This window comes from Pelophylax lessonae (assembly GCF_965119305.1).
Source record: "Pelophylax lessonae genome assembly, chromosome: 7".
NCBI classification, from domain to species: domain Eukaryota; kingdom Metazoa; phylum Chordata; class Amphibia; order Anura; family Ranidae; genus Pelophylax; species Pelophylax lessonae.
In genome coordinates this window covers 84,250,344-84,276,844 of record NC_138774.1, presented here as the reverse complement: position 1 = coordinate 84,276,844, position 26,501 = coordinate 84,250,344, and the positions used below count along the sequence as shown (strand labels likewise).

At 41.1% G+C, this 26,501-nt stretch overlaps 1 protein-coding gene across 2 annotated transcripts in view; it reads left to right on the top strand.

The window, feature by feature from the left end:
- LOC309559343 (leucine-rich repeat and fibronectin type III domain-containing protein 1-like protein) overlaps positions 1 to 26,501 on the top strand; it is a 147,155-nt gene that overhangs the window by 109,231 nt on the left and 11,423 nt on the right. For both annotated transcript variants that reach the window (XM_082262576.1, XM_082262577.1), the window contains exon 4: positions 15,093 to 15,167. In XM_082262576.1, the coding sequence (XP_082118702.1) occupies positions 15,093 to 15,151 (59 nt within the window). In that variant the 3' untranslated portion in view covers positions 15,152 to 15,167. The remainder of the gene's footprint in view (positions 1 to 15,092; positions 15,168 to 26,501) is intronic.

The window sequence follows — 26,501 nt, the reverse complement described above, 5'->3', positions numbered from 1 at the left end:
GACTGGTACTGTTGGAGGGTACTGCCGGCTGGTACTGCTGGATAGTACTTCTGGCGGGTACTTCTGGCGGGTACTTCTGGCTGGTACTACTGGCTGGTACTGAGTGGTTCTGTTCTTCACACACACACACACACACACACACACAAAGATGCCACAGACAGCTCGCATACAAAGGCCTGTGACAGTCAGTCCTGCAGGACGCGGCTGCTAATGGACACTGCATTCTTGCTGTGGAAAAAGTACAGGAACGTTGTTCCCATGCGTTCCTGCAGGACCCGAGCCCTGCCCGTGGGTGAGTATCAGAAGTTAAGAGAACGTATCACCAGGTAGGCTGGCTCCGCTTTAATGTAAAATACACCGCTGAATCAAAGATAAAAGTTGGGAACCCTGTGCAATGAATCTAAAGAAATGCCAGGAAATTCTGTTTTCCAACCATAATCACTTTGCCTCCTTTGGACCTCTCAGAGCCACCAGGTACACATAGCAGGGCCATTAGGAAAAAAAGGAGAAGGTTCCCAAAGTGTAAAATTGTTTTATTAACTCAAAAAGTTGCTAAATATTCACTTACACCATAAAACATTAAGCCAGGTATCATGGGCGCCCGCAGAACTTTTTTCAGGGGGGGGGGGGGGGGCATCATTTTAAAGCGGTTGTAAACTCTATAAAAAAAAATAAAAAAAAACAAACCTGCAAGACAAAGGCATAATGAGCTAGTATGCATCGCATACTAGCCCATTATGTGTAACTTACCTTAAAACGAAGCCCCGACACGGACCCCCGGACATCGATGCGGGCGCTGCCATGGTCCCTCGTCGTCTCTTCCGGGTTCGGCGGCTCCGGCGCGCTGATTGGCCGGAAGAGACGGCTCCGGCCAATCATCGCGCCGGAGCCGTCTCTTCCGGCCAATCAGCGCGCGGGAGTGATTTTTCCGGCAAGCTCCCGGCAACTTAATTGAAGGTCCCCAGGACCTTCAGAGCGCATGCGCCGCTCGCGCGAGCGGCTGCATGCACTGTAAATATCTCCTAAACCGTGCCGGTTTAGGAGATATTATTTGTACCTACAGGTAAGCCTTATTATAGGCTTACCTGTAGGTAAAAGTGTCAAAAAGCGGGATACTACCGCTTTAACGTCACCCATGCTCAGCCCCTTTTTGACAATGTCATGAAGGCGACGTCAGTCACTGCGCAAGCCAAGACTGAAAAGTATTTATTTTTAAGACGTTTGTTAACCTAAAAAAAAATATTGATCCTGTTCTTTAAAAGCATGTTACATAGCACAGTGCTTGTGCTGTGTAATTTGGCCCCGTCTATCCCCTAAAATACCTGGCTGATCCTGCCTGGTTATGTCCTCCCCTCTGTAAACTGATGACAGTATACCATGGCTGGAAACAAAAATTGTGATTCAGCGCTAATGATCTAATGTATCAGCAGCTAGCAAAAAAGCGTAAATATACATACACTGAAATACAGATAAAAAGGGGGGTTTTGCTGTGCTTCAGAAAAAGTACTTAGTAAAATAAAACAAAAATTATCCCTGTGAGGGGAATATAACAAATTATATCATAAAAGTTCATTCATAAGATGTGATAAAGTTCATGAATACATCCCGGTGCAGATGATAAGAAAGGGTTCATAAATGTTGATGCATCCACCACCAATGAATTAAATGCACACTCACCAGAGTCAGGTGCTGTCTAAATTATAGGACAGCGTTAGGGTATGGTTCAGCAAGCCTTGTATTCTTTGGACATCAAGATATTCAGCAACATCCGGTCTCAGGAACGAACTCCAAAAAGTTTATCCACTCAACACGTCATGTGAGATTTTGAATAAAAAAGGGGAAGAGGCTCATGGTGCAGTATGAAAAGGTGTTTTAAAATTTAATAAGTAAAATTTGAGTAACACTGACATGAAAAACAGTGTACATGAAGATATAAAATAAACGACATTCAAACAATCAAAGGACTCACTTCAAAAGCCACCACTACAAGATGGAGTGATGGCTGGACCTTAAAGGTTTGAGATAATAGCTCTACGGCCGTTTCGCGTCCCACGCGTCATCAGGAGCATCAGAATGGCCGTAGAGCTATTATCTCAAACGTTTAAGGTCCAGCCATCACTCCATCTTGTAGTGGTGGCTTTTGAAGTGAGTCCTTTGATTGTTTGAATGTCATTTATTTTATATCTTCATGTACACTGTTTTTCATGTCAGTGTTACCCAAATTTTACTTATTAAATTTTAAAACACCTTTTCATACTGCACCATGAGCCTCTTCCCCTTTTTTATTCAAAATCTCACATGATGTGTTGAGTGGATAAACTTTTTGGAGTTCGTTCCTGAGACCGGATGTTGCTGAATATCTTGATGTCCAAAGGCTACAAGGCTTGCTGAACCATACCCTAACACTGTCCTATAATTTAGACAGCACCTGGCTCTGGTGAGTGTGCATTTCATTCATTGGTGGTGGATACATCAACATTTATGAACCCTTTCTTATCATCTGCACCGGGATGTATTCATGGACTTTATCACATCTTATGAATTAACTTTTATCATATAATTTGTTATATTCCCCTCACAGGGATAATTTTGCAGACGCCCATGCCAGGTATTCACGGAAATAAAACCAGAATTGTCGCTGGTTCCCCAGTGTGTGTTCAACCAAAGTGGAAGTAATATAATCGGATGTTCACCTTACACGTTTCATCATCCACATGCAACGTCCTCTGGAACAGCTACCTCTGAAGACATTGCATGTGAATAGGGATACATTTAGGTACCTACCATAGTTGCTTTTATAAATACACTTTATTAATTGTAATGAATGCATAACTGCAATAATTGGTGTTTTTTTTTAAATGTATCTTTGATAAATAGATGCACGAAAATATCATTTATCCAAACAATCCAATTCTGCATATCGATTTCTCAGTGTTTGCTTACGAAAGATCATTCATACAAATAATCTTTCTACAACCTTTCTTAGACTAACACATGTTCAGCTGGAAATGGCATGTTTCTTCAGACCGCTGTCTTTCACTGGGTAGCTTAACAGGTATAATGCATGGACATGTCTTTTAATTAGAACAAGTCAGAGCGTGGGCTGCAAAGGCTAAGGCTACCTACGAGATAGCTTCTTGTAAGAAGAGCGCAATTACAGTATTTCTTCTCAATTTAGTTATATATATATATATATATATATATATATATATATATATATATATATATATATATATATACACTGTATCTCACAAAAGTGAGTACACCCCTCACATTTTTGTAAATATTTTATTATATCTTTTTATGTGACAACACTTTGAAAAGAAATTACACTTTGCTACAATGTAAAGTAGTGAGTGTACAGCTTGTATAACAGTGTAAATTTGCTTTCCCTCAAAAAAATTCAACACACAGCCATTAATATCTAAACCGCTGGCAACAAAAGTGAGTATACCCCTAAGTGAGCATGTCAAAATTGGGCCCAATTAGCCATTTCCCTCCCCGTTGTCATGTGACTCATTAGTGTTACAAGGTCTTAAGTGTGAATGGGGAGCAGGTGTGTTAAATTTGGTGTTATCGCTCTCACTCTCTCATACTGGTCACTGGAAGTTCAACATGGCACCTCATGGCAAAGAATTCTCTGAGGATCTAAAAAAACATTGTTGCTCTACATAAAGATGAAATAAACATATAAAACCCGCGCCCTTATAGCAGCGAACTCATACAGCTGGATGTATATAAAAATTGATGAGAAAGGAGTCGCGCTCAGTAGAACAGTCAATAAATCCCATGGAAGAAGAGCAGCAATGACTGGGAATCACATCACAGCCACATTCAGCCTTGATGGGTATACAGTTCATGAGAATGCAAGGTAAATTCCACCCAGGTGTAAATTGCAGACAGACGCTTGTGAAACCCTTCACCACATATAGCCTCTTACCAGAGAGAGACGGGGCATACACGGTAAGTAGTTAGAGGACTACTTCGCCTGTATCCAGCAAGTCAGCTCCGGTACGAATCCAATCATCCGGTGTTCACCAATGTAAAGGATGTGCTGACACTTTAAGGACCCGCTACTACTTCCGGTACCGGAGTTTTCGGCAAGTTGAAACTATCGTGACGAGGTCCGTTATTTTCATGGGTCCGACCATAAAGATGGCCTAGGCTATAAGATTGCCAAAACCCTGAAACTGAGCTGCAGCACGGTGGCCAAGACCATTTAACAGGATAATTTCCACTCAGAACGGGCCTCGCCATGGTCGATCAAAGAAATTGAGTGCACATGCTCAGCGTCATATCCAGAGGTTGTCTATGGGAAATAGATGTATGAGTGTTGCCAGCATTGCTGCAGAGCTTAAAGGGGTGGGGGTCAGCTTGTCAGTGCTCAGACCATACACCGCACACTGCATCAAATTAGAAGCCTCTTCAGAAGATGATGCACAAGAAAGCCCACAAACCGTTTGCTGAAGACAAGCAGACCAATGATATGGATTACTTGAACCATGTCCTGTGGTCTGATGAGACCAAGATAAACTTATTTGGTTCAGATGGTGTCAAGTATGTGTGGCAGCAACCAGGTGAGGAATACAAAGACTAGTGTGTCTTGGCTACAGTCAAGCATGGTGGTGGGATTGTCATGGTCTGGGGCTGCATGAGTGCTGCCGGCACTGGGGAGCTACAGTTCATTGAGGGAACCATGAATGCCAACATGTACTGTGACATACTGAAGCAGAACATGACCCCCTCCCTTCGGGGACTGGGCCGCAGGGCAGGATTCCAACATAATAACGACTCCAAACACACCTCCAAGATGACCACTGCCTTGCTAAAGAAGCTGAGGGTAAAGTTAATGGACTGGCTAAGCATGTCTCCAGACCTAAACCCTATTGAGCATCTGTGGGTCATCCTCACATGAAAGATGGAGGAGCACAAGGTCTCTAACATCTACCAGCTACGCGATGTCCTCATGGAGGAGTGGAAGAGGACTCCAGTGGTAACCTGTGAAGCTCTGGTGGACTCCATGCTCAAGAGGGTTAAGGCAGTGCTCGAAAATAATGGTGGGCACACAAAATATTGAAACTTTCGGCCCTATTTGGACATTGTCACTTAGGGATGTACTCACTTTTATTGCCAGCGGTTTAGACATTAATGGCTGTGTGTTGAGATATTTTGAGGCAATAGCAAATTTCCACTGTTGACACTTTGCTGCAATGTAAAGTAGTGAGTGTACAGCTTGTATAACAGTGTAAAATTTCTGTCCCCTCAAAATAACTCAACACACAGCCATTAATGTCTAAACCGCTGGCAACAAAAGTGAGTATACTCCTAAGTGAAAACCTATTTGGTTCAGATGGTGTCAAGCGTGTGTGGCAGCAACCAGGTGAGGAGTACAAGGACAAGTGCGTCTTGCCTACAGTCAAGCATGGTGGTGGGAGTGTCATGATCTGGGGCTGCATGAGTGCTGCTGGCACTGGGGAGCTACAGTTCATTGAGGGAACCATGAATGCCAACATGTTCTGTGACACGAAGCATAACACGATCCCCTTCCTTCGTAGACTGGGCCGCAGGGCAATATTCCAACATAGCGACCCCAAACACACCTCCAAGATGACCACTGCCTTCCTAAAGAGGCTGAGGGTAAAAGTGATGGACTGGCCAAGGTCTCCAACATCCACCAGCTCTGTGAAGTCGTCATGTAATAGTGGAAGAGGACTCCAGAAGCAAAGCTGTATGGTCTTGGCCATCTTCTTATAGCCTATGCCATCTTTATGTAGAGCAACAATTCTTTTTTTTTCAGATCCTCAGAGAAGTAAACTTCCAGTGACCAGTATGAGAGAGTGAGAGTGATAACACCAAATTTAACAACCTGCTCCCCATTCACACCTGAGACCTTCTAACACTAATGAGTTCATATGACACCCGGGAGGGAAAATGGCTAATTTCGCCCAATTCATACATTTCCACTTAGGGGTGTATTCACTTTTGTTGCCAGCAGTTTAGACATTAATGGATGTGTGTTGAGTTATTTTGAGGGAACAGCAAATTTACGCTGTTATACAAGCTGTACACTCACTACTTTACATTGTAGCAAAGTGTCATTTCTTCAGTGTTGTCACATGAAAAATTATAATAAAATATTTACAAAAATGTGAGGGGTGTACTCACTTCTGTGAGATACTGTGTATATATATATATATAATGTTGTACATATGTGTGTATGTATGTATATATTTATAAACTGTACAGGCATGAATATTGGCACCCCTTCTTTTCTGTCAGCTAATGCACCACTTCGCCCAGAAAATTGTTGCAGTTACAAATGCATTTTCATGTTTATTTCTTTTCTTTGTATGGATATAAAAACAAAAAAGTGGAGAAACAAAAATCCAAATGTGACACATTCCACACAAAATTCCAAAAATGGGCTGGGCAAAATTCTTGGCACCCTCAACTTAATATTTGGTAGCACATCCCTTGGAAAAATAACTGAAAGCAATTGTTTCCTGTAACCATCAATGAGTTTCTTTAACCTCTCTACTGGAATTTTGGACCACTCTTCTTTCGCCAACTGCTCCAGGTCTCTCAGATTGGAAGGGTTCCTTTGGGATTTCTCCGCAGGTACTCTGTGGGATTTAGATTAGATCCATTGCTGGCATATTTCAGTACTCTCCAGCACCTTGCCTTAAACCATTTATGGGTGCTTTTTGACACTTGCTTTGGGTCATTGTCCTGCTGTAAGACCCATAACCTCTGACGGAGACCCAACTTTGTGACACTGTGCCCTAAATTGCACCCCAGAATTCTTTGGTAGTCTTCATATTTCATAATGTCATGCACACTGTCAAGACATCCAGTGCCTGAAGCAGCAAAACAACCCCAAAACATCAGTGAACCTCTGTTTGACTGTAGGGACTGTATTCTTTTCCTTTAGGCCTTCTTTCTTTTTCTGAAAACAATTGAATGATTGGCTTTACCAAAAAGCTGTAATTTTGATTCGCCTGTCCTCAGCACATTCTCCCAAAAGGATTTAGACTTCCTCAGGTAAGTTGGCGAACTCCAATTTGGCTTTTTTAGGATTCTGTGGGGTCCTCTTGGGTCTCCTACCATACCGTTCATTTTCATTCAGGTGGCAATGTATAGTACGAGTTGACACAGATGTACCCTGTGCCTGAAGGTCTGCTTGAATTTGTCTGGAAGTTGATTGAGGTTCTTTATCCACCATTCAAACAATCATTTGTTGCAATCTTTTTTTCAATCATTTTTTCTCTTTCGTCCACATCCAAGGAAATTAGCTACAGTGCCATGGGCTGTAAACTTCTTGACAATGTTCCGCACAGTGGACACAGGAATACTAGGATCTCTAGAGATGGACTTGTAACCTTGAGATTGTCCATGCTTTTCCACAATTTTTGTCTGGAAGTTGATTGAGGTTCTTTATCCACCATTCAAACAATCATTTGTTGCAATCTTTTTTTCAATCATTTTTTCTCTTTCGTCCACATCCAAGGAAATTAGCTACAGTGCCATGGGCTGTAAACTTCTTGACAATGTTCCGCACAGTGGACACAGGAATACTAGGATCTCTAGAGATGGACTTGTAACCTTGAGATTGTCCATGCTTTTCCACAATTTTTGTACTCGGATAATTCTTTGCTGCTCCTTCTCTTCTCCATGCTCAGTGTGGCACACAGAGACACACAACAGAAAGGTTGAGTCCATTTTTCACCATTTTAACTGGTTGTCGGTGTGATTTCTATATTGTCAGCAGGAGCATCACAAACTTGGAATGCAATTATTTGTTCCAATTTTGAGAAATAATATTATTTTGCCAATAACTTTGTCCAGTCCATTTTTGGAGTTTTGGGTGGAATGTGTCAGATTTGGCTTTTTGTGTCTCCACTTTTTCTGTGTCATACCAATACAAACAAAAGAAATAAACATAAGAATGCCCAAACATTTGTAATTGTAACAATTTTCTGGGTGAAGTGGTGCATTATCAGACAGAAATGCAGGGGAGCCAATATTTTTCGTCATGCCTGTATATAAATATATACATACAAACACACATATATACAACAGTGTGCAAATATATATATTTATATATATATATATTTTTTTTTTTTTTTTTCTATGCAATGGTACTATGGCCATGTCTGCGTATATATACATAAATGGCTGAATTCAAAGACACCCCGAAAATCAAAGTGAAAAAAATTATGCAGCAGGCTAGTCCATTGCAGCAACTCATAATGGTACTCAGAAGTTTGTATGGCCCCACATGTTTGTATGCATGCCTGACAACGTTGGGGCATGCTCCTAATGAGATGACGGATGCTGTCCTGTGGTATCTCCTCCCAGATCTGAACCAGGGCATCACTGAGCTCCTGAAGAGACTGAGGTACAACCTGGTGGCATCAGATGGCCTGAAACATAATGTCCCAGAGGTGTTCTAATAGATTTTGGTCAGGCAAGGGGGCCATTCAATGGTATCAATTCCGTTAACCTCCAGGAACTGGTTGCATACTCTCGCCACATGAGGCTGGGCATTGTCGTGCACCAGGAGGAACCCAGGACTCACTGCACCAGCATATGGTCTGACAATGGCTCCAAGGATTTCATCCCAATATCTAATGACAGTCAGGGTGCCATTGTCTAGCCTGTAGAGGTCTGTGCGTCTCTCCATGGATATGCCTCCCTAGACAATCACAGACCCACCACCAAACCGGTCATGCTGAATGATGTTACAGGTAGCATACTATTCCTTTCGGCTTCTCCAGACCCTTTCACGTCTGTCACATGTGCTCAGGGTGAACCTACTCTCATATGTGAAAAGCACAGGGCGCCAGTGGCAGACCTGCCAATTCTAGTGTTCAATGGCAAATGCCAATCGAGCTTCATGGTGCCGGGCAGTGAGCACAGGGCCCACTAGAGGATGTCGGGCCCTCAGGCCATCCCCATTAAGTCTGTTTCTGATTGTTTGATCAGAGACATTCACACCAGTGGCCTGCTGGAGGTAATTTTGTATGGCTCTGGCAGTGCTCATCCTGTTCCTCCTTGCACAAAGCAGCTGATACCTATTCTGCTAATGGGTTAAGGACCTTCTAGGCCTCGTCCAGCTCTCCTAGAGTAACTGCCTGTCTCCTGGAATCTCCTCCATGCTCTTGAGACAGTGCTGGGAGTCACTGAAAACCTTCTGGCAATGACACATATTGATGTGCCATCCTGGAGGAGCTAGACTGCCTGTACAACCTCTATAGGGTCCAGGTATTGTCTCATGCTACCAGTAGTGACACTGACCCTAGCAAATGCAAAACTAGTGAAAAAATTCAGAAAAGAGAAGTAGGGAAAAAAAAGTCAGTTGACTCCACCTGTAAAACCATTCCTGTTTTGGAGGTTGTCTCATTGTTGCCCATCTAGTGCACCTTTTGTTTTGTAACCTTTATTACCACCAAAGCAGCTGACTCTGATTAACAACCCCCTCTGATACTTAACGGACCAGTTCAAGATCCCAGGAGTTTAGTTGACTTGATGCTATACTCTGATTAAAAAGTGTTCCTTTAATTTTTTTGAGCAGTGTATATATACACAGAAACTTTTTCTGTCGATTTTCTTGTAGTAAAGAAAGATTTTTAGTACTAAATCTACAAATTCTTAGGTCTCATGCATATAGATATATAAAATTTCTGACATTTTGCCACATTAGTTACAAGTGTCACGTATAGCTGGCCATACAAGCAAGTGGCTTTGTTTGGCCATACTTGTGTAAATTTCAATGCTCCCATGCATCATCATTTACCTGCACATGCATACAGATTATTTTCTGCACTAGTTTTGCATATGGTATATTGTGCTGGGCATGAAACTAGCACAGGAGCATCAGGGCATACATGGGTACAAGTGCGTAGAGCCGTTATGTATGTGCCATCTGCGGCTCCCTGGGCACGGGAAAGGCCCTTTGGAGGTTCAGTACACCAATGTCAACGAGGCCTTAGGCAAGAGAAACAGATCACAAATATATATTTCAAGCGCTTATTTAGTCCTTTGCCTGGACTAAAGCTTTAAGTAATGGAACAATCACACACCATACTGTACATGTAAAAATGTACTGTAAACAGAAGCAGCATTTTGAGATTTATACAACAATGGGACAATTTTTCTGTGATGTGGTATTTTACTACATGGCAAAAAATGTTTGCTGTTGATAAACATAAAAAAGTTTGTATGTGGGGGCTAAAAATATGCACGATCTTGGTCCAGTATAAAGAAATTTTAATAACTCAACATGAAAATACAATTCAGTTTTGGGCAAACAGTTCCTAAAAGACAGGTGTTGCAAGTTTTGGGGGAGCGTGCAATTGGCATGCTGACTGCAGGAATGTCCACCAGAGCTGTTGCCCATGAATTGAATGTTAATTTCTCTACCATAAGCCGTCTCCAAAGGCGTTTCAGAGATTTTGGCAGAACATGCAACCGGCCTCACAACCGCAGACCAAGTGTACCTATACCAGCCCAGGACCTCCACATCCAACATCTTCACCTCCGAGATCGTCTGAGACCAGCCACCTAGACAGCTGTTGCAAAAATCGGTTTGCATAACCAAAGAATTTCTGCACAAACTGTCAGAAACCATCTCGGGAAGCTCATCTGCATGCTCGTCACCCTCATCGGGGTCTCAACCTGACTGCAGTTTGTCGTCATAATCGACTTGAGTGGGCAAATGATCACATTCTACGGCATCTGGCACTTTGGAGAGGTGTTCTCTTCACAGATGAATCTCGGTTTTCTTAGATCTTTGAGTTCAGCTCATGAAAAATGGGGGCAAAAACAAGTGTTGCGTTTATAATTTTGTTCAGCATATGGATAAATGGTCCACGTAGAAAACATGGTTCAATGTTTTTAATGCTAAAGATACCCGACCATTCATTTCAAGGGCAACATCACATCTGATGGATTTAATCTGTACATAAACAAAGGCTTCCTTACAAGAAGAGCTTGTTTTAAAAAACAGCTGGATGCATTCCTAAATACACAAAAATCGAACTGGATATTAACCACCACTTGCCCCCCCCCCCCCTCCCCCAGGCCAATTCTGACATTTCTCTCATCCATGAAAAAAAAAATCAGCATTTTTTTTGCTAGAAAATTACTTAAAACTTTCAAATTTTATATACATTTTAAGGCAGAGGCCCTGAATAATAAAATAGGGGGTGTTGCATTTTTTTTCATACAATATTTTCTTTTTCAAGTGGTTTAAAAAAAAATACATGTCTATGATTTTTTTGTGAACACAAACACAATATAATGCCCAATTTTTTGATAAAATAATAAAAATTATGTTATGTCAAGTAAATAATTACCAAACATGTCTCGCTTTAAGACTGCAACTGCCTGTGGAACAGCAATACACCTCGGAAGATTAAATTATCCATAGGTAATACTTTAAAAACCTTTACAGTTTACCAGTTTAGAGTTACACAGGTCTAGAAAAATTGCTCTTGCTCTGATGTTTGTGATGATACCTCACATGTGTGGTGCGATTGCTGATTATATATGCTTGCGGGGTCTTAGTGCGTGTTCGCTTTTGCTTGTGAGCACGGGGGGTCAGAGGCACTTTACATTATTTTTTTTTAATTATTTATTTTATTTAAATGTTTTTTCTTCTTTTTTTTTTTTTTTCTTTTTGGGACCCTTTCACATGGGCGCTCCGTATGTCTGCAAATCATCCTATTTTTTTGCGGATGATTTACGGACATAATGTAAGTCAATGGCATTGCGGATGTCAGCGGAATACCATCCGCTGACATCCAATTTTCTTCCTTTCAGTTTTGTTTGGCTTTTTGGAACGGAACAGAACCCTATCCGCTGTCATCCGCTGACATCCGCAATGCCCATAGACTTACATTATGTCCGTATATCATCCGCAAACGGATGGGATGATATGCGGACATACGGAGCGGATGACAAAAACGTCTCCGTGAAGAAAAAAAAAAAAAGTGCCGGAGTGGATCGCAATGCGGTCCGCTCTGTGTGAAAGAGCCCTTACACTGTCCTATTTTTTTTTTTTTTTTCTTTTTTGATCAGCTTTATTTCATTGTGATAACATGGGCCATGACAGATCCTCTTTATGGAGAGATCTGGGATCTATGACACTCCATATCTCCCCTCTGGTGTCCAAAGCAGCCAATCAAACTGAGATTGGTTTGATTGTCTGCTGTATAAGCCGGTAACTCTTAACAGTAACAGTAAATCCTTGTTACTTCTTGTTTCTGATGTCCCAGCGTGGAAAGAACAGTGTCAGTTCCTTTCACTTCATGTACATATTCTGATGCGACCGGTTGCATTGATCCTGGGCTTCCAAGAGGGACAGGAGAGCTTGGGAAAGGCAGTAGAGGGAGGAGGGGAAGGCCCCCTTTCGCCTCCTGTAAAAGTAATCCAGGGGCTGTATAGCTGCTTGGATCACTTTTACATGAAATCCTCAACAATTATCCCAGTAAAGCTCCCTCAATGCAATATATACAGTACATACAGAGGTATTGAGGTAGGTAAAAATTTGAGGTAATAATACTAGAGATTGTTGATTTAGGGAAAATCTAATTGCCTTCTGGGGATCAGGAAGGAACTTATTTTTCCCCCAGTCGAAAATGGGACCATACTTTATAGAGAGCTTTTTTTGCCTTCCTTGGGAAAAACTGTGGGTATAGGATTTTGTGGAGGTTTTCTATTTATTTATTTATTTATTTTTTTCTATTGGTTGAACTAGATGGTCTTTTTTCAACCTGACTAGCTAACTATGCATCTACTGTATGCTGCCACAAGATTAGACAGTATGTGCACATAACATATTTATTTTAGGTATGTTATTTATCTTTAAAGATGAATTCCAGGTATGGATATTTTATACCGTACATAATTACTACACATGTGCAGAACGAAAAACATTGTTTTGTTTAGTTTTGATTCTGTGTTTACATAAATTTGTTTAGTTAAATCTGTTTCATTCATTTTCAGAATTCGTTTTGTTTATTTGAATTCCAATCAATTCAAATTTTCAAAATTAGGAAAATTAGAATCAATTCAAATTTGAATTCCATTTGAATTGCATTTAAATCTAATTCCATTCTAACTCAAATTTATTCTATTTGAAATTCGAGTTTTGGAAGATGGTTATATTCTTTCTATTCTATTCTATGCTATTGTTTTTTTATATTTTATTCTATTCTTTTGTTTTCAGTTTTATCATTTTCTTTTGAAATAAAAAAACTATTCTTTTCTATTCTATTTTATTCTATTCTAATTCAAATTTATTCTATTTGAAATTCATATTTTGTAAAAAGTTATATTGTTATATTCTTCCTATTCTCTTATTTTCTATTGTTTGTTTTATTCTATTCTATTTGAATTTGTTCTATTCAAAATTTGAATTTCAGAAGAAGGTTATATTCTTTCTGTTTTATTCTCTTATATTCTTTTTTTTTTTCCTATTCTATTCTTTTCTATTGTATTCAAATCCCAATGTATTCTATTTGAAATTCAAATTTCAGAAGATGGTTATATTTTTTCTATTTTATTCAATGTTTTACTCTATTCTGTTCTATTCTATTCCTTTATTTTCTATTCTATTTTATTCTCTGTTTTACTCCTATTTCATTCTTGTATTTCCTATTCTATCCCTTTTTTTTTTCTAATCTTTTTTCTACTCTGTTCTGTTTTACTCTATTATATTCTATTTTTTTATTTTCTATTCTATTCTTTTCTATTCTATTATATTCCTTTATTTTCCATTTTTATTTTATTGTCTTCGGAAAAATTAATTTGATTCGAAAACTATTCAAATTCTAACATGATTCGAATTTGAAAACTCTTCGAGTTCGATTAAAAAACTATTCAAATTCAAATTTTGTCCAAAATTTTGTTTCTTTATTTCATATTAGGTAAAGTTCAATACTTTTGTAATTCGGAGATTCAAAATGTACCTGAATTTCCGCATAACAAAATATTTGGCCGAATTTCAATTCGGAACGAAACAAACTGCACGTGTCTAATAGGTACATTGGTCCAGCTTGGTTACCAATGTACCAATGGTTACCAATGTAACTATGGATAAGACATTCCTGGCTGATGCCCCTGGAAGCTGGAAATTACTAAAGAAGGCACCGCTGCGCTAGCGGTCTCCACTTGATTCTGGGTCCTGTTCTGAGCAGCTGCCCTGCTGTATTCTGCATACAAGAGGTCAGTTACTTGGCATGGGTGCCATTAAGAGAATGTTTTGCATTTTCTGGATGAGTGTAAAACATTTTTCTGAATGGATGAGCTGAAGAGGCGGGGATATGAAGTCGCACTCTCCTTATTCCGAGAACTTCACAGCACAAGCTCTCCCTGGCTGCTCACACACACCTGCGTATATACATGCAGGAAGGGGCTGGGATAGTACATCTAGGGGGATGGCGTCTGAGCGAGCTCACCAGTAATCCATTACTTGTGCTGGGCCAATCATCTCCAGCCTGTGTGGGGATGATCTGGGCCAATCATCTCCACAGCCACACGTATATAAGGGTCATGTATATGTGTGGCTATCAGGCAGGGAAAGCCTCAGAAGCATATGATTGGCCCAGTAAAGGTGACAACTTCTTGGTGGAATCAATCATGAGTTTGGTACTACGATGCAAACATGCCTGAGCTCATCTCTACTTAGGAATAATGCCCAGCCTGGAACCTTCATTATGGAGAGAAGCAGGCACTGGATTTGATATAAGGAATTTCTCCAACAAAATGATGGCAATGAATTGAAATTACATTTTAAGGTATTTGCAAATGCTTTATTTTGGGCCACTATTTTATTTTTGAACTAAGAGTACTTCTTTAACTGATGAAGATATCAGTAGGTGAAGTTTTTTTTACAAAGTCTTCAATTCGTATCAGTAGCCTTTTGTTTATTTGGTTCCAACCAAATGCTCACTGACCTGCCTCTGTTCAATTAGCTTGGGCCTACAATTCAATCTGCCTCATGACATTTATGTTAAGAAGCTCAACAACTGACTGCCAAAGGTTGAGATTAACATTCAATAAAGTCCATTTTCTCGTTCAATTCACAGCTTGCAAAAGCTCTGCAGAGAAAAGGCAATCTTCTGAATGGACGGACATCAACATTTGATGGAAACTCTACAAAGGTATGAGGCACTGCTGATCATGAAGGTCATGCGTATTTACCATATTTCCTGCATGTTTTTTTTACTTGTAAAGGTCTCCCTTGTGTAGATCCAAATCCAACCACCATCTTGAATGTAATGTCAACAGACTTACAGCTGTCGCACAAGAGAAATTTGATTATTTTCCCCTTCATTCATCTCCCAGCAGCTACATAAAAGTTTATGTTGGGAGGTGAAGGGAGGAGAGGAGTAGCTGGGGCAGCACAGACAATGATTTAAAACTCTCAGAAAGGGAGAGGGCTATGACGTTGCAATAAGGAGGGGGATGTGCCAGGGAAATGATGCTCCTGGAGTGGCCATATTTATTTAGCCAGTCCACAAGCGCATTACAAGTGAATAGAAATGTATGGAAAGTAAAGTCATTTAAGAATTTGAAATAACTATTTTTTCTGTTTTAAAGATAAAAAGAATCAGCGCAAAATTTTCTAAAATTGGTGAACCAAACAGACTCAAATAAATAAATGGAACTTATGACTGATGAATAAATATGGATAAAACCAATATTAAATCACAATAAAATTCAATAGATAAATCTTCTAATATACATATAACTATAATAACGGATATGTAAAGTGCAGACATGATATATGAAGTGCTACAGTGCTAAGAAGGTGATTACAAAATGATAATCACAATGTGAAGGAAGTAATCACTATGGTGAAGGGATTCAAGGTGAAGAATAGTGCAATACAGCTGGTAAATAGCTGGTAAAGTGACAAAGTGAAGAATAGCAACTCAAAATTGCAAAGTGATGGTAGAATTAGCTGAATGAATGACCAGTGAAAAAATAAAAATAAAAAAGTGCCAAAGCACCAGAAAGGCACTGAATAAAATAAATCCGTGAAAAGATAATGCAATAAAGTGACAGTGCGTGAATGTGTTCACTATGTTGAGATAAAATAAATAAGAAGCCAAGCTAAAAAATCCATAGAATTCATATGAAATATAAAATCGCAGAAAAAATCGCAAAGTCCCAAATAAAGTGCACCTAGTGCAAGTGAACGCCAAGGGTGGCAATGGTAAAGCAGTTCAATGGTGATGGGATAAAACAGGACACTTCCGGTGACCGCCCAGAGCGATTTATTGCGAGCTAGGAATTCACAACTAAGTGCAATGGCCGCTCACCTCCATTAGCACTCAAACAAGCGTGTTGGGTATATTAAATAACCCCACAGGTCCTTCGAACTTATCTCACATCTGTAGGCAAACCTCGATATTCACCAGTTAATCCTCACGTCTCATACAGGTGGATCAGATGCCTTCTCTAATAACATCCCATGGATAGCAGTAATAGCGGTGCTCCTACGATACTCATTCACCAGAGAAAACAGGGGAGGACTCTCATAGTGTAGTATATTCAATCAGGTTTAATAATTTCAAACAGAAATACGCTTACAATTTTAGTAGACCAAGAAAGCGTTTGCATATATGTTTAGGATGCCGCCGATGCGGTCCGCTCCGATACTTCCGGTCTCGGCCGTAGACCAGAAGTGACATCACCACGGCTTTTCCCGATGCGTTGCGTTACAGACACGTGACTTTATCAAGGGTATTTTTTCTGTGCTTTTATCTGCAATTTATAAAATTGGTTACAGGGTGTCTTTAAAATGTCATTTAGCTTTATTGTTACTGGTGTGTTCTACAGTGTGTGATGTGCTAAGGACTAACCTTTGTTATGTTGGGTATTGGTCAGTCATAGCACAAAGAAAGAGGGTCTGCATTTGAGTTTTGCTCATCCTATATTATAATATTCAATTTTTTAGGGTACCATATTTAAACTCAAATAAACAAGTATAGGTATATATTCCTCCAAAAGAAAAGAGCAAAACCAGGACCTAGGCACTGTCCCACCCACTCAGCGCTAATGGTATATGCGATCCGATGGGTGGCGAACTTACCACCCAAGAACAAATGAGTGAGAATACCTGAGTGAGGTATATATTCCTTTCTTATTCCCATTCTGATGCAGCATTATTGTTTTTCTGTTGGTCTAATTATTACTGTCATTCACATGCTACTTTTTTGATCATAGCTCGGGGCTATACAGTTGTTTTGTATCCCAGTGTGTATAGGAGGTGAAGGTGGGTGTTTTTATTTATTTATTTTATTTATTTTTTTTGCCAATAATCTCTGGAAACATCCCACTTTTCTGACATTGAATTGGGGGTAATACTTGTGGACAAGACGGTTGCTCGGCAATCATCTCACAAATGGCTTCTGAATCCTCTGTAGTATTTGTGTATTTTTTTACTGGTATTACATGTTTTATTTATAAACCACCCACATAATACATTTTTTCAAAAGGCAGCAAAATCATTCTTCTACCCCATGGTCATGAACAGTGGAGAGATTAAAAAAACAACATAGTCAACTGGTGTTTTTTTTTTATTTTCAGTTTTTATTTCAAAGCATAACTGCACCCTTTAAACCTTTGCAGAAAAATTGATACTGAAAAGCAGAGCAGCGATAAAAAAAGAAAAAAATCAACTTTGTAAATGAAGTCTACTGCCCATTTGTGTTTGTACGGGCTCCTAAAGTGAAATCCCAGTTTCCTAAAGGTCAACTTTTGGGATTCCAAAGATTATAGAGAACTTTATTAATAATCCTTACCTGATACTGTTCCGTAGATACAGTATTGATGTATTGCTTGGTCACTTTATAAGCTGATGGGTAAGTGGGAGGATAAACTGATCAGGCTCAGTGTTATAACAATGAAAACTGCAATTCTAATATCCTTTTAGGCACCACATCTTGGAAGTCTACCCATAGACAAAATGCTTGCAGCAGATTTCATTAGAATAATACACTAGGTGGTGATCCTGCCATGATTGTTTAGGCCATGGGTGTCCAACCTTTTGGCTTCTCTGGGCCACATTGAGTGTAGAGAAATTTTCTCGGGCCGCATATAAAATATATACTATAGTTGAGGTATATAAATAATAAAACGCTGCTGCACCCTTCCCTCACTGCTGCGCCCCCGCCCCCCACCCAGCACTAATTTAACACAACTAGTGGATGATCCCCTCCGAGGCAGCCTCTTCCTACAGTTAGTTGGAAGCCGCTGTGGCCGTGCCCCCGACTCGACTTCCTTTCTCCCCAGCAAAAAAATAAATAAATTGTCAGGGGGCAGTGGGCCGCATTGCACGCAGTTCTGGGCCGCATGTGGCCCCCGGGCCGCAGGTTGGACATGCCTGGTTTAGGCACTTCCTGTTTAGATGTGACTACTGTCTAGGCTCCAAACTGCATTCTTACGGATTGTCTCAAGAGGAAGAGTGGGTTTGATAATAAAGCTGGCAGTGCCTCCACCCAGGACTGGGCCTCTGTGAACAGAAGGGATTCCCTTTCTGGGAAATAAACTAGTAATCTAAACAAAGTAATTGGGAGCAATGGAACTACTGCAGCCAGCATATATCATTTACCATAAATACATATATATGCACACCAGTTTAGAAATATTACAAGCTTTATATAGGAAAACATGTATATTATTACATACATCCAATGTGCAAACATACATATATTGTACATCCAATGTACAAACAGGTGTTATCAACATAGGGGCCTGAAAAGAGTCCTTGTGGAATTGTGCACATACTGTATACCTGGGTAAATATACAATAGTTATTAAATGAGATACCTCCAGATAAATGTTGCAGCAAAGTTTAGTTGCATGGGCCCCTGAGGATGATCGTGATGCGGTGTCCATACGTGTTGGAGACCGGAAGACAAGATCTGTGGTGATGGGGAGATCCTCCAGCTGTGGGTAAACCAGTCTGAAATGCATATTCTCACCAGCTGAAACCATGATGTGGCACTGGAACTCAGAGTCAGCCTATCTACTCTGTCTTAGTCCCTAGTAGCTTCTAATATGTCATGCAACCAGACCTCTAACTACCAGAAGATGCCTAACCTGACTCTAACTTATGCTGGTTATAGAGCCCTAAGCTCAAACTGGTTATAGAATCCAGGACCAGAAGGGACAGGGTTACCTAAAATAATACCTTCACCTACTAATATATAGCAAAGGTGACTACTACACGCACATATCACAGACAGCATGGCATAGTGCATATAAGATAATAGGCAAAAATAGGGGAAGGGGCCTGTTGGGTACCCCATCCGTATAGTCATCTGATTAAAAGGATATATAAGATGTACAGTATCTCACAAAAGTGAGTACACCCCTCACATTTTTGTAAATATTTTATTATATCTTATCATTTCATGTGACAACACTGAAGAAATTACACTTTGCTACAATGTAACGTAGTGAGTGTACAGCTTGTATAACAGTGTAAATTTGCTGTCCCCTCAAAATAACTCAACACACAGCCAATAATATTTAAACCACTGGCAACAAAAGTGAGTACACCCCTAAGTGAAGGTATCCAAATTGGGCCAAATTAGCCATTTTACCTCCTTAGTGTCATGTGACTCATTAGTGTTACAAGGTCTCAGGTGTGAATGGGGAGCAGGTGTGTTAAATTTGGTGTTATCGCTCTCTCACTCTCTCATACTTGTCACTGGAAGTTCAACCTGGCCCCTCATGGCAAAGAACTCTCTGAGGATCTGAAAAAAAGAATTGTTGCTCTACAAAAAGATTGCCCCAAGACCCTGAAACTGATCTGCAGCACGGTGGCCATGACCATACAGCGGTTTACCAGGAAGGTTCCACTCAGAACAGGCCTTGCCATGGTCGACCAAAGAAGTTGAGTACATATGCTCAGCATCATATCCAGAGGTTGTCTTTGGGAAATAGACATTGGGAAATAGTACACTGCATCAAATTGGTCTGCATGGCTGTCGTTCCAGAAGGAAGTCTCCTCTAAAGATGATGCACAAGAAAGCCCGCAAACAGTTTGCTGAAGACAAGCAGACTAAGGACATGGATTACAGGAACCATGTCCTGTGGTCTGAGGAGACCAAGAAACACTTATTTGGTTCAGATGGTGTCAAGCGTGTGTGGCGACAGCCAGGTGAGGAGTACAAAAACAAGTGTGTTTTGCCTACAGCCAAAATGGTGGTGGGAGTGTCATGGTCTAAGGGGTGCATGAATGCTGCCATCGCTGGGGAGCTACAGTTAATTGAGGGAACCATGAATGCCAACATGTATTGTGACATACTGAAGCAGAGCATGATCCCCTCCTTTTGGAGACTGGGCCGCAGTTCAATATTCCAACATGATAACGACCCCAAACACACCTCCAAGATGATCACTGCCTTGCTAAAGAAGCTGAGGGTAAAGGTGATGGACTGGCCAATCATGTCTCCAGACCTAAACCCTATTGAGCATCTGTGGGGCATCCTCAAATGGAAGGTGGAGGAGTGCAAGGTCTCTAACATCCACAAGCTCTGCGATGTCATCATGGAGGAGTAGAAGAGAACTCCAGTTGCAACCTGTGAAGCTCTGGTGAACTCCATGCCCAAGAGGGTTAAGGCAGTGCTGGAAAATAATGGTGGCCACACAAAATATTGACACTTTTAGCCCAATTTGGACATTTTAACTTAGGGGTGTACTCACTTTTGTTGCTAGTGGTTTAGACATTAATGGCTGTGTGTTGAATTATTTTGAGGGAACAGCAAATTTACACTGTTATACAAGCTGTACACTCACTACTTTACATTGTAGCAAAGTGTCATTTCTTCGGTGATGTCACATGAAAAGATATAATAAAATATGTACAAAAATGTGAGGGGTGTACTCACTTTTGTGAGATACTGTAAGATAACAACGTGGACACAGTTATACTTCTGCCACCATTCTTTATATAACCAATATGGCAATATATATACAGTGTATATACAGTATATACATATATATATATATATATATATATATATATATATATATATATATATGCACTTGCCCAATGATCCCATCTGGCCTAGATTTAGCAGCAGCTTTTTCATGGACAGGGCATACAGTCTCAGATTTTTTTCTCTCTCTCCCCTTCCTTCTTTTGGGATTTTCTACCCAACAACCCAGAGACAGGAAGTGCATACATAACATATCAGCAGCCCAGGCATTTACAAATATAAACAGCAATCCCTACAAGAGTATTTTCTAATGGAAAAAACATGCAGTGCTTTTTTTTTTAAAACTATCTATCATCCAATTAGGCTTTAGATCTACTTTATGAAATATCTCAGTTACTTGCATCAGCTTGAATGCAGGTAGTGGTTACTGCTGTCGCAGCGGGATGTTAGAGGTTAACTGTACTCCCTGTTTTTTCTTGGAGGATTTTCTTGGGTCCAATCCTCCGGCCCTGTGTGCAATAAAAGGGACGAGGGCTCGGATCCTGGGGGGGACTTACTCACACACTTGGAGGGGGATGCTCTGCCTGGTGCCATTACTGGAGTCTGGATGGCCTGTGCCCTGCTAAAGCTGGAGCTAAATTCCAGACATGGACCAATATTGGATTTTTTTTTTTGAACAGGTATGCTAGACCAGCTACAAGCCTGAAGTTAGGGTCCAGGGATGTTGGGGAATGTTTGCACTTTATCTTGGACTGTAAATTGTCGTAGTCATCATGGTAACTTATTCTTTAACCACTTGCCGACTGCGCACAGTATATTTACTGCGGCAGTCGGCCCCGGCCAGGCAGAGTGACGTAGGTCTACATCGCTCGCCTGTCACTCCTTCTAGAGCCAATAGCGGGCGAGCGCGCCCACCGAGGCGCGCGCCCGCCTCGGCTCGTTCACGGAGGAGTGCGGGAGTGTGACTGGCGGACCCGATGTCCGCCGGTCACACTACAATCGCCGGTACAGCGGGAGAAAGACAGAGCGGCTTATGTAAACAAGCCACCTGTCAGTTCTCCCTGTGTAAAAATGAAGATCAGACGGTTCTACTACGTAGAACCGTTGATCTTTGTTTTTACACCAATAGCATTGTCCCACTACAGTTAGAAGCACGCCCCTAGGACACACTTAACCCCTCCCTGTCCAATACAGTTAACCCCTTCCCTGCCAGGGTCATTTTTGCAGTAACAGTGCATATATATAGCACTGATTACTGCAGTAATGTCACTGGAACCCCCAAAAGTGTCAAAAATGTCAGTCAAGGGTCCGATCTGTCTGCTGCAATGTCGCAGTACCGCAAAAAAAATCGCAGATCGCCGCCATTACTCGTTAAAAAAAAAAAACACCAAAAATGACAGAAATCTTTCCCCTTGTTAGTAAACGCGATAACTTTTGCGCAAACCAATCAAAATACGCTTTTTGCGATTTTTTTTTTACCAAACATAGGTAGCGTAAAACAAATTGGCCGAAAATGTTAAAAAATTTTGATTTTTACATTTTTTTGGGGGGGGAATTTCATATAAAAAAAAGTGAAAAATATTGTTATTTTTGCAAAAATTACGCTCATTTTTTTTTTTTTTTAGCGCGTGATCAAAAAATCGAACAGGTGATCAAATACCACCAAAAGAAAGCTCTGTTTGTGGGAAAAAAAGGACGTCAAATTCGTTTAGGTACAGCGTCGCACGACCGCGCAATTGTCCGTTAAAGTTACGCAGTAAAAAATCGCAAAAAACCCCCTGGTCTTTTAGCAGGAAAATCCTCCGGTGGTAAAGTGGTTAAGTAAAATGTTTGAAAACTTGCCTTAGCCTGCTCTGACGTTACTAAAGGGATGCAATGTAAGTAACCTCACATATAGTCTACATTTTAGGTCACTAAACATCTGCATGGCTCAAGTAAAGGTACCCCATGTGTATGGTAGTGACCCTTTACAAAGTGCCTAGCATACACCTGAAGAACCCAGGGATGGGCCTCTTATGTGACCCTTGCTTGGTGCCCAACAAGGAGGGAAACATGGAGAAAGTGTCACCTGCCTAGCCTTACAAGCTGGGTTGAGAATGGTTCTCTTCAATCTCACAGGTTACTGTTACACAGTAGAGACTGCTGCTCCCTTCCAGACACTGAAAACAATGTTTGGTTACATTTCCTTGAAGCAGATTCTGCATACAGTATTTCTGTCAATGCAGATGTTCATGCTGTTTACACTGGCCTAGATACATTTAAATCCAAGCTAATTAAGTGAAAATATTGATATACATACTGTATGTATGGCAATCTTGCAATCTATAAATTCTATTTGCAGTTAGCTGAAATGCTACCAAGGTAAATGAGCTTTAAAGCCCTTATTGACTTCTGTACGTTCAGGCACTGTGGTGGAATTCACTCTAAGTTCACAACAGGGACATTTAATTTTTTTAATGTTGTTCTCTCAGCAGGTTAGCATCCCATCCCAGGGCCCATGCTCTGCTCTTTGATGTGTTAGTTATTGGAAGGCTGCTACTGCTGGGAGAGGGGAGGAGGATGAGATGAGCTGATGATACACTGCTGGTAGGGGGTAGCAGGGAAAGTTAAAATGCCTAGAAAACCAATCAGACTGCTTCAGGGCTTCTGCTGTGGGGAGTTGCTTACCAGTGCATGCAGTTTCAGAAGTAAGTGAGGCTTGAATTACTCTTGTGCCACCAACTTAATGCATATATATATATATATATATATATATATATATATATATATGGGGGCAGGGTGATTCCCTCTCATTTCCCATAGAATCATTGGCCAGGAAGAAAGCAGAAGCTTTCTCACAGAGCCTCGGATAGCAATATTACTTCTCTGAGGTTTTCCCTTCCCCACTCTACTTGAATCGAATAAAGATATTTTGTCTGGTGTTTTCTACTGCTAAAAGAAAATCATACATTATGTATATTGTAGCCTACTGTATATCAAGATTTCACTAATACAACTGACCATTTGGCACAGTTTCCACTGTCTTGGTTGCAGTGATACCTTCCTCTATTCTCTCTTAGTGGCTGGAAGTGATTATAATGTGCTCTAATAACTCCCGGGTTCTTGAGATGGGAAAGACAGACACTGATTAATGCAGTTATATGAAAACCAAAGCACATCCTTGCCATACCTTTGATTAGGCAGACCATAAATCTGTCTCGAGCAAGCAATGCTTATATTGCTCCTACTGACACCCTTTATTCATCGCACTAATACCAATAATGGGGCACTTTTTCACAGATACACTATTCCTCTCACTGACACCAATGATGGGGAACTAATTCTCCCATTGACACCATCAATGAAGCACTTTTCCCCTTATTGAAAAACTTTGGAGCACTATTCCACTGACACCTAAAAATGGTGCTGCACTACTCCTTTCACTGACATCATGACGCGCTATTTCTCCCACTGACACAAACAACGGGGTACTATTTTTTCTGTCTGCCAGGACAAGGTCAACTAACAAATCCCCCCCATCCCCCCTCCCAACACAAATCCCCCTAAATCACCACTCTTAGCAAAACCCCCCCCCCCCCCATTTTCCCTCCTAGAATTCCCCCTTCCAACACAATTCCTCTCCCCTCCAATCTTCTTATGGTGCTCCCCACCTCACAGTGGCCAGGACAGATGCCCCTTCTGCCCATCCCTTGTCTCGGCCCAGCTTCCACTGACACCAACGATGGGAAACTACATATTCCTCCCCCTGAAACTAATGATGAGGCACTATTCCTCCCACTGACACCAGTGATGGGGCACTATTCCTCCCACTAATACTAATGATGGGGCACTATTCCTCCCACTGATACTAATGATGGGGCACTATTCCTCCCACTGATACTAATGATGGGGCACTATTCCTCCCTCTGATACTAATGATGGGGCACTATTCCTCTCACTGATACTAATGATGGGGCACTATTCCTCCCACTAATATTAATGATGGGGCACTATTCTACCACTGACACCAATGATAGGGCACTATTCCTCCCTCTGATACTCTTATTCTAATGATGGGGCGCTACTCCTCGTACTGATACTAATGATGGGGCACTATTCCTCCCACTAATACTACTGATGGGGCACTATTCCTCTCACTAATACTAATGATTGGGCACTATTCTACCACTGACACCAATGACTCCAACACAATTCCTCTCCCCTCCAATCTTCTTATGGTGCCCCCACCTCACAGTGGCCAGGACAGCTTCCCCTTCTGCCCATCCCTTGTCTCGGCCCAGCTTCTACTGACACCAACGATGGGAAACTACATATTCCTCCCCCTGAAACTAATGATGAGGCACTATTCCTCCCACTGACACCAGTGATGGGGCACTATTCCTCCCACTGACACCAATGATGGGGCACTATTCCTCCCACTAATACTAATGATGGGGCACTATTCCTCCCACTGATACTAATGATGGGGCACTATTCCTCCCACTAATACTAATGATGGGGCACTATTCTTCTCACTAATACTAATGATGGGGCACTATTCCTCCCACTAATACTAATGATGGGGCACTATTCTACCACTGACACCAATGATAGGGCACTATTCCTCCCTCTGATACTCTGATTCTAATGATGGGGCGCTACTCCTCGTACTGATACTAATGATGGGGCACTATTCCTCCCACTAATACTACTGATGGGGCACTATTCCTCCCACTAATACTACTGATGGGGCACTATTCCTCTCACTAATACTAATGATGGGGCACTATTCCTCCCACTAATACTAATGATGGGGCACTATTCTACCACTGACACCAATGACTCCAACACAATTCCTCTCCCCTCCAATCTTCTTATGGTGCCCCCCACCTCACAGTGGCCAGGACAGCTGCCCCTTCTGCCCATCCCTTGTCTCGGCCCAGCTTCCACTGACACCAACGATGGGAAACTACATATTCCTCCCCCTGAAACTAATGATGAGGCACTATTGATCTTTTATTGAAAAGAATCAAGCAACATATTTTATACAAAAGTAAAAAACAGAACTATAGTACAATATTCCAACAGAAAAAAACAAAGGAATATACATCCATGTGCAGAATATATACAATATATACATAATCCACTTCCAACATTCATAGAAAACTATTTACATAAAGCAGCAGAGAGGGCCTAAGAGGCACAACCCATCACCTATGTATGCAGCCATTTATTAAAAACTGAGCATTAAGAAAAAATCTAGGGTGATAAGAGACAGAAAGCCACACCCGGGAAAGAGACTCCTGGCAGTCAGGGAGGCTTGAAACCCCTCCACGCCTTCAACCAAGCCCTCTGACCCCACTTGTCTCTCTCAAGCGCCCGAATCTTCCCCACCTCATGCAGAATGTCACACACCACCTCCTGAACAGGAAGGATTTTACGCCGAAGGGTGACCTGACACCGTGCGTTCCATGTGTAATAACGGACTACTAAACTAACTAAAAAAAGTGTATCCAAACAAAAGCCCCCACCAGTATTGAATGCTCCATACACCCACTC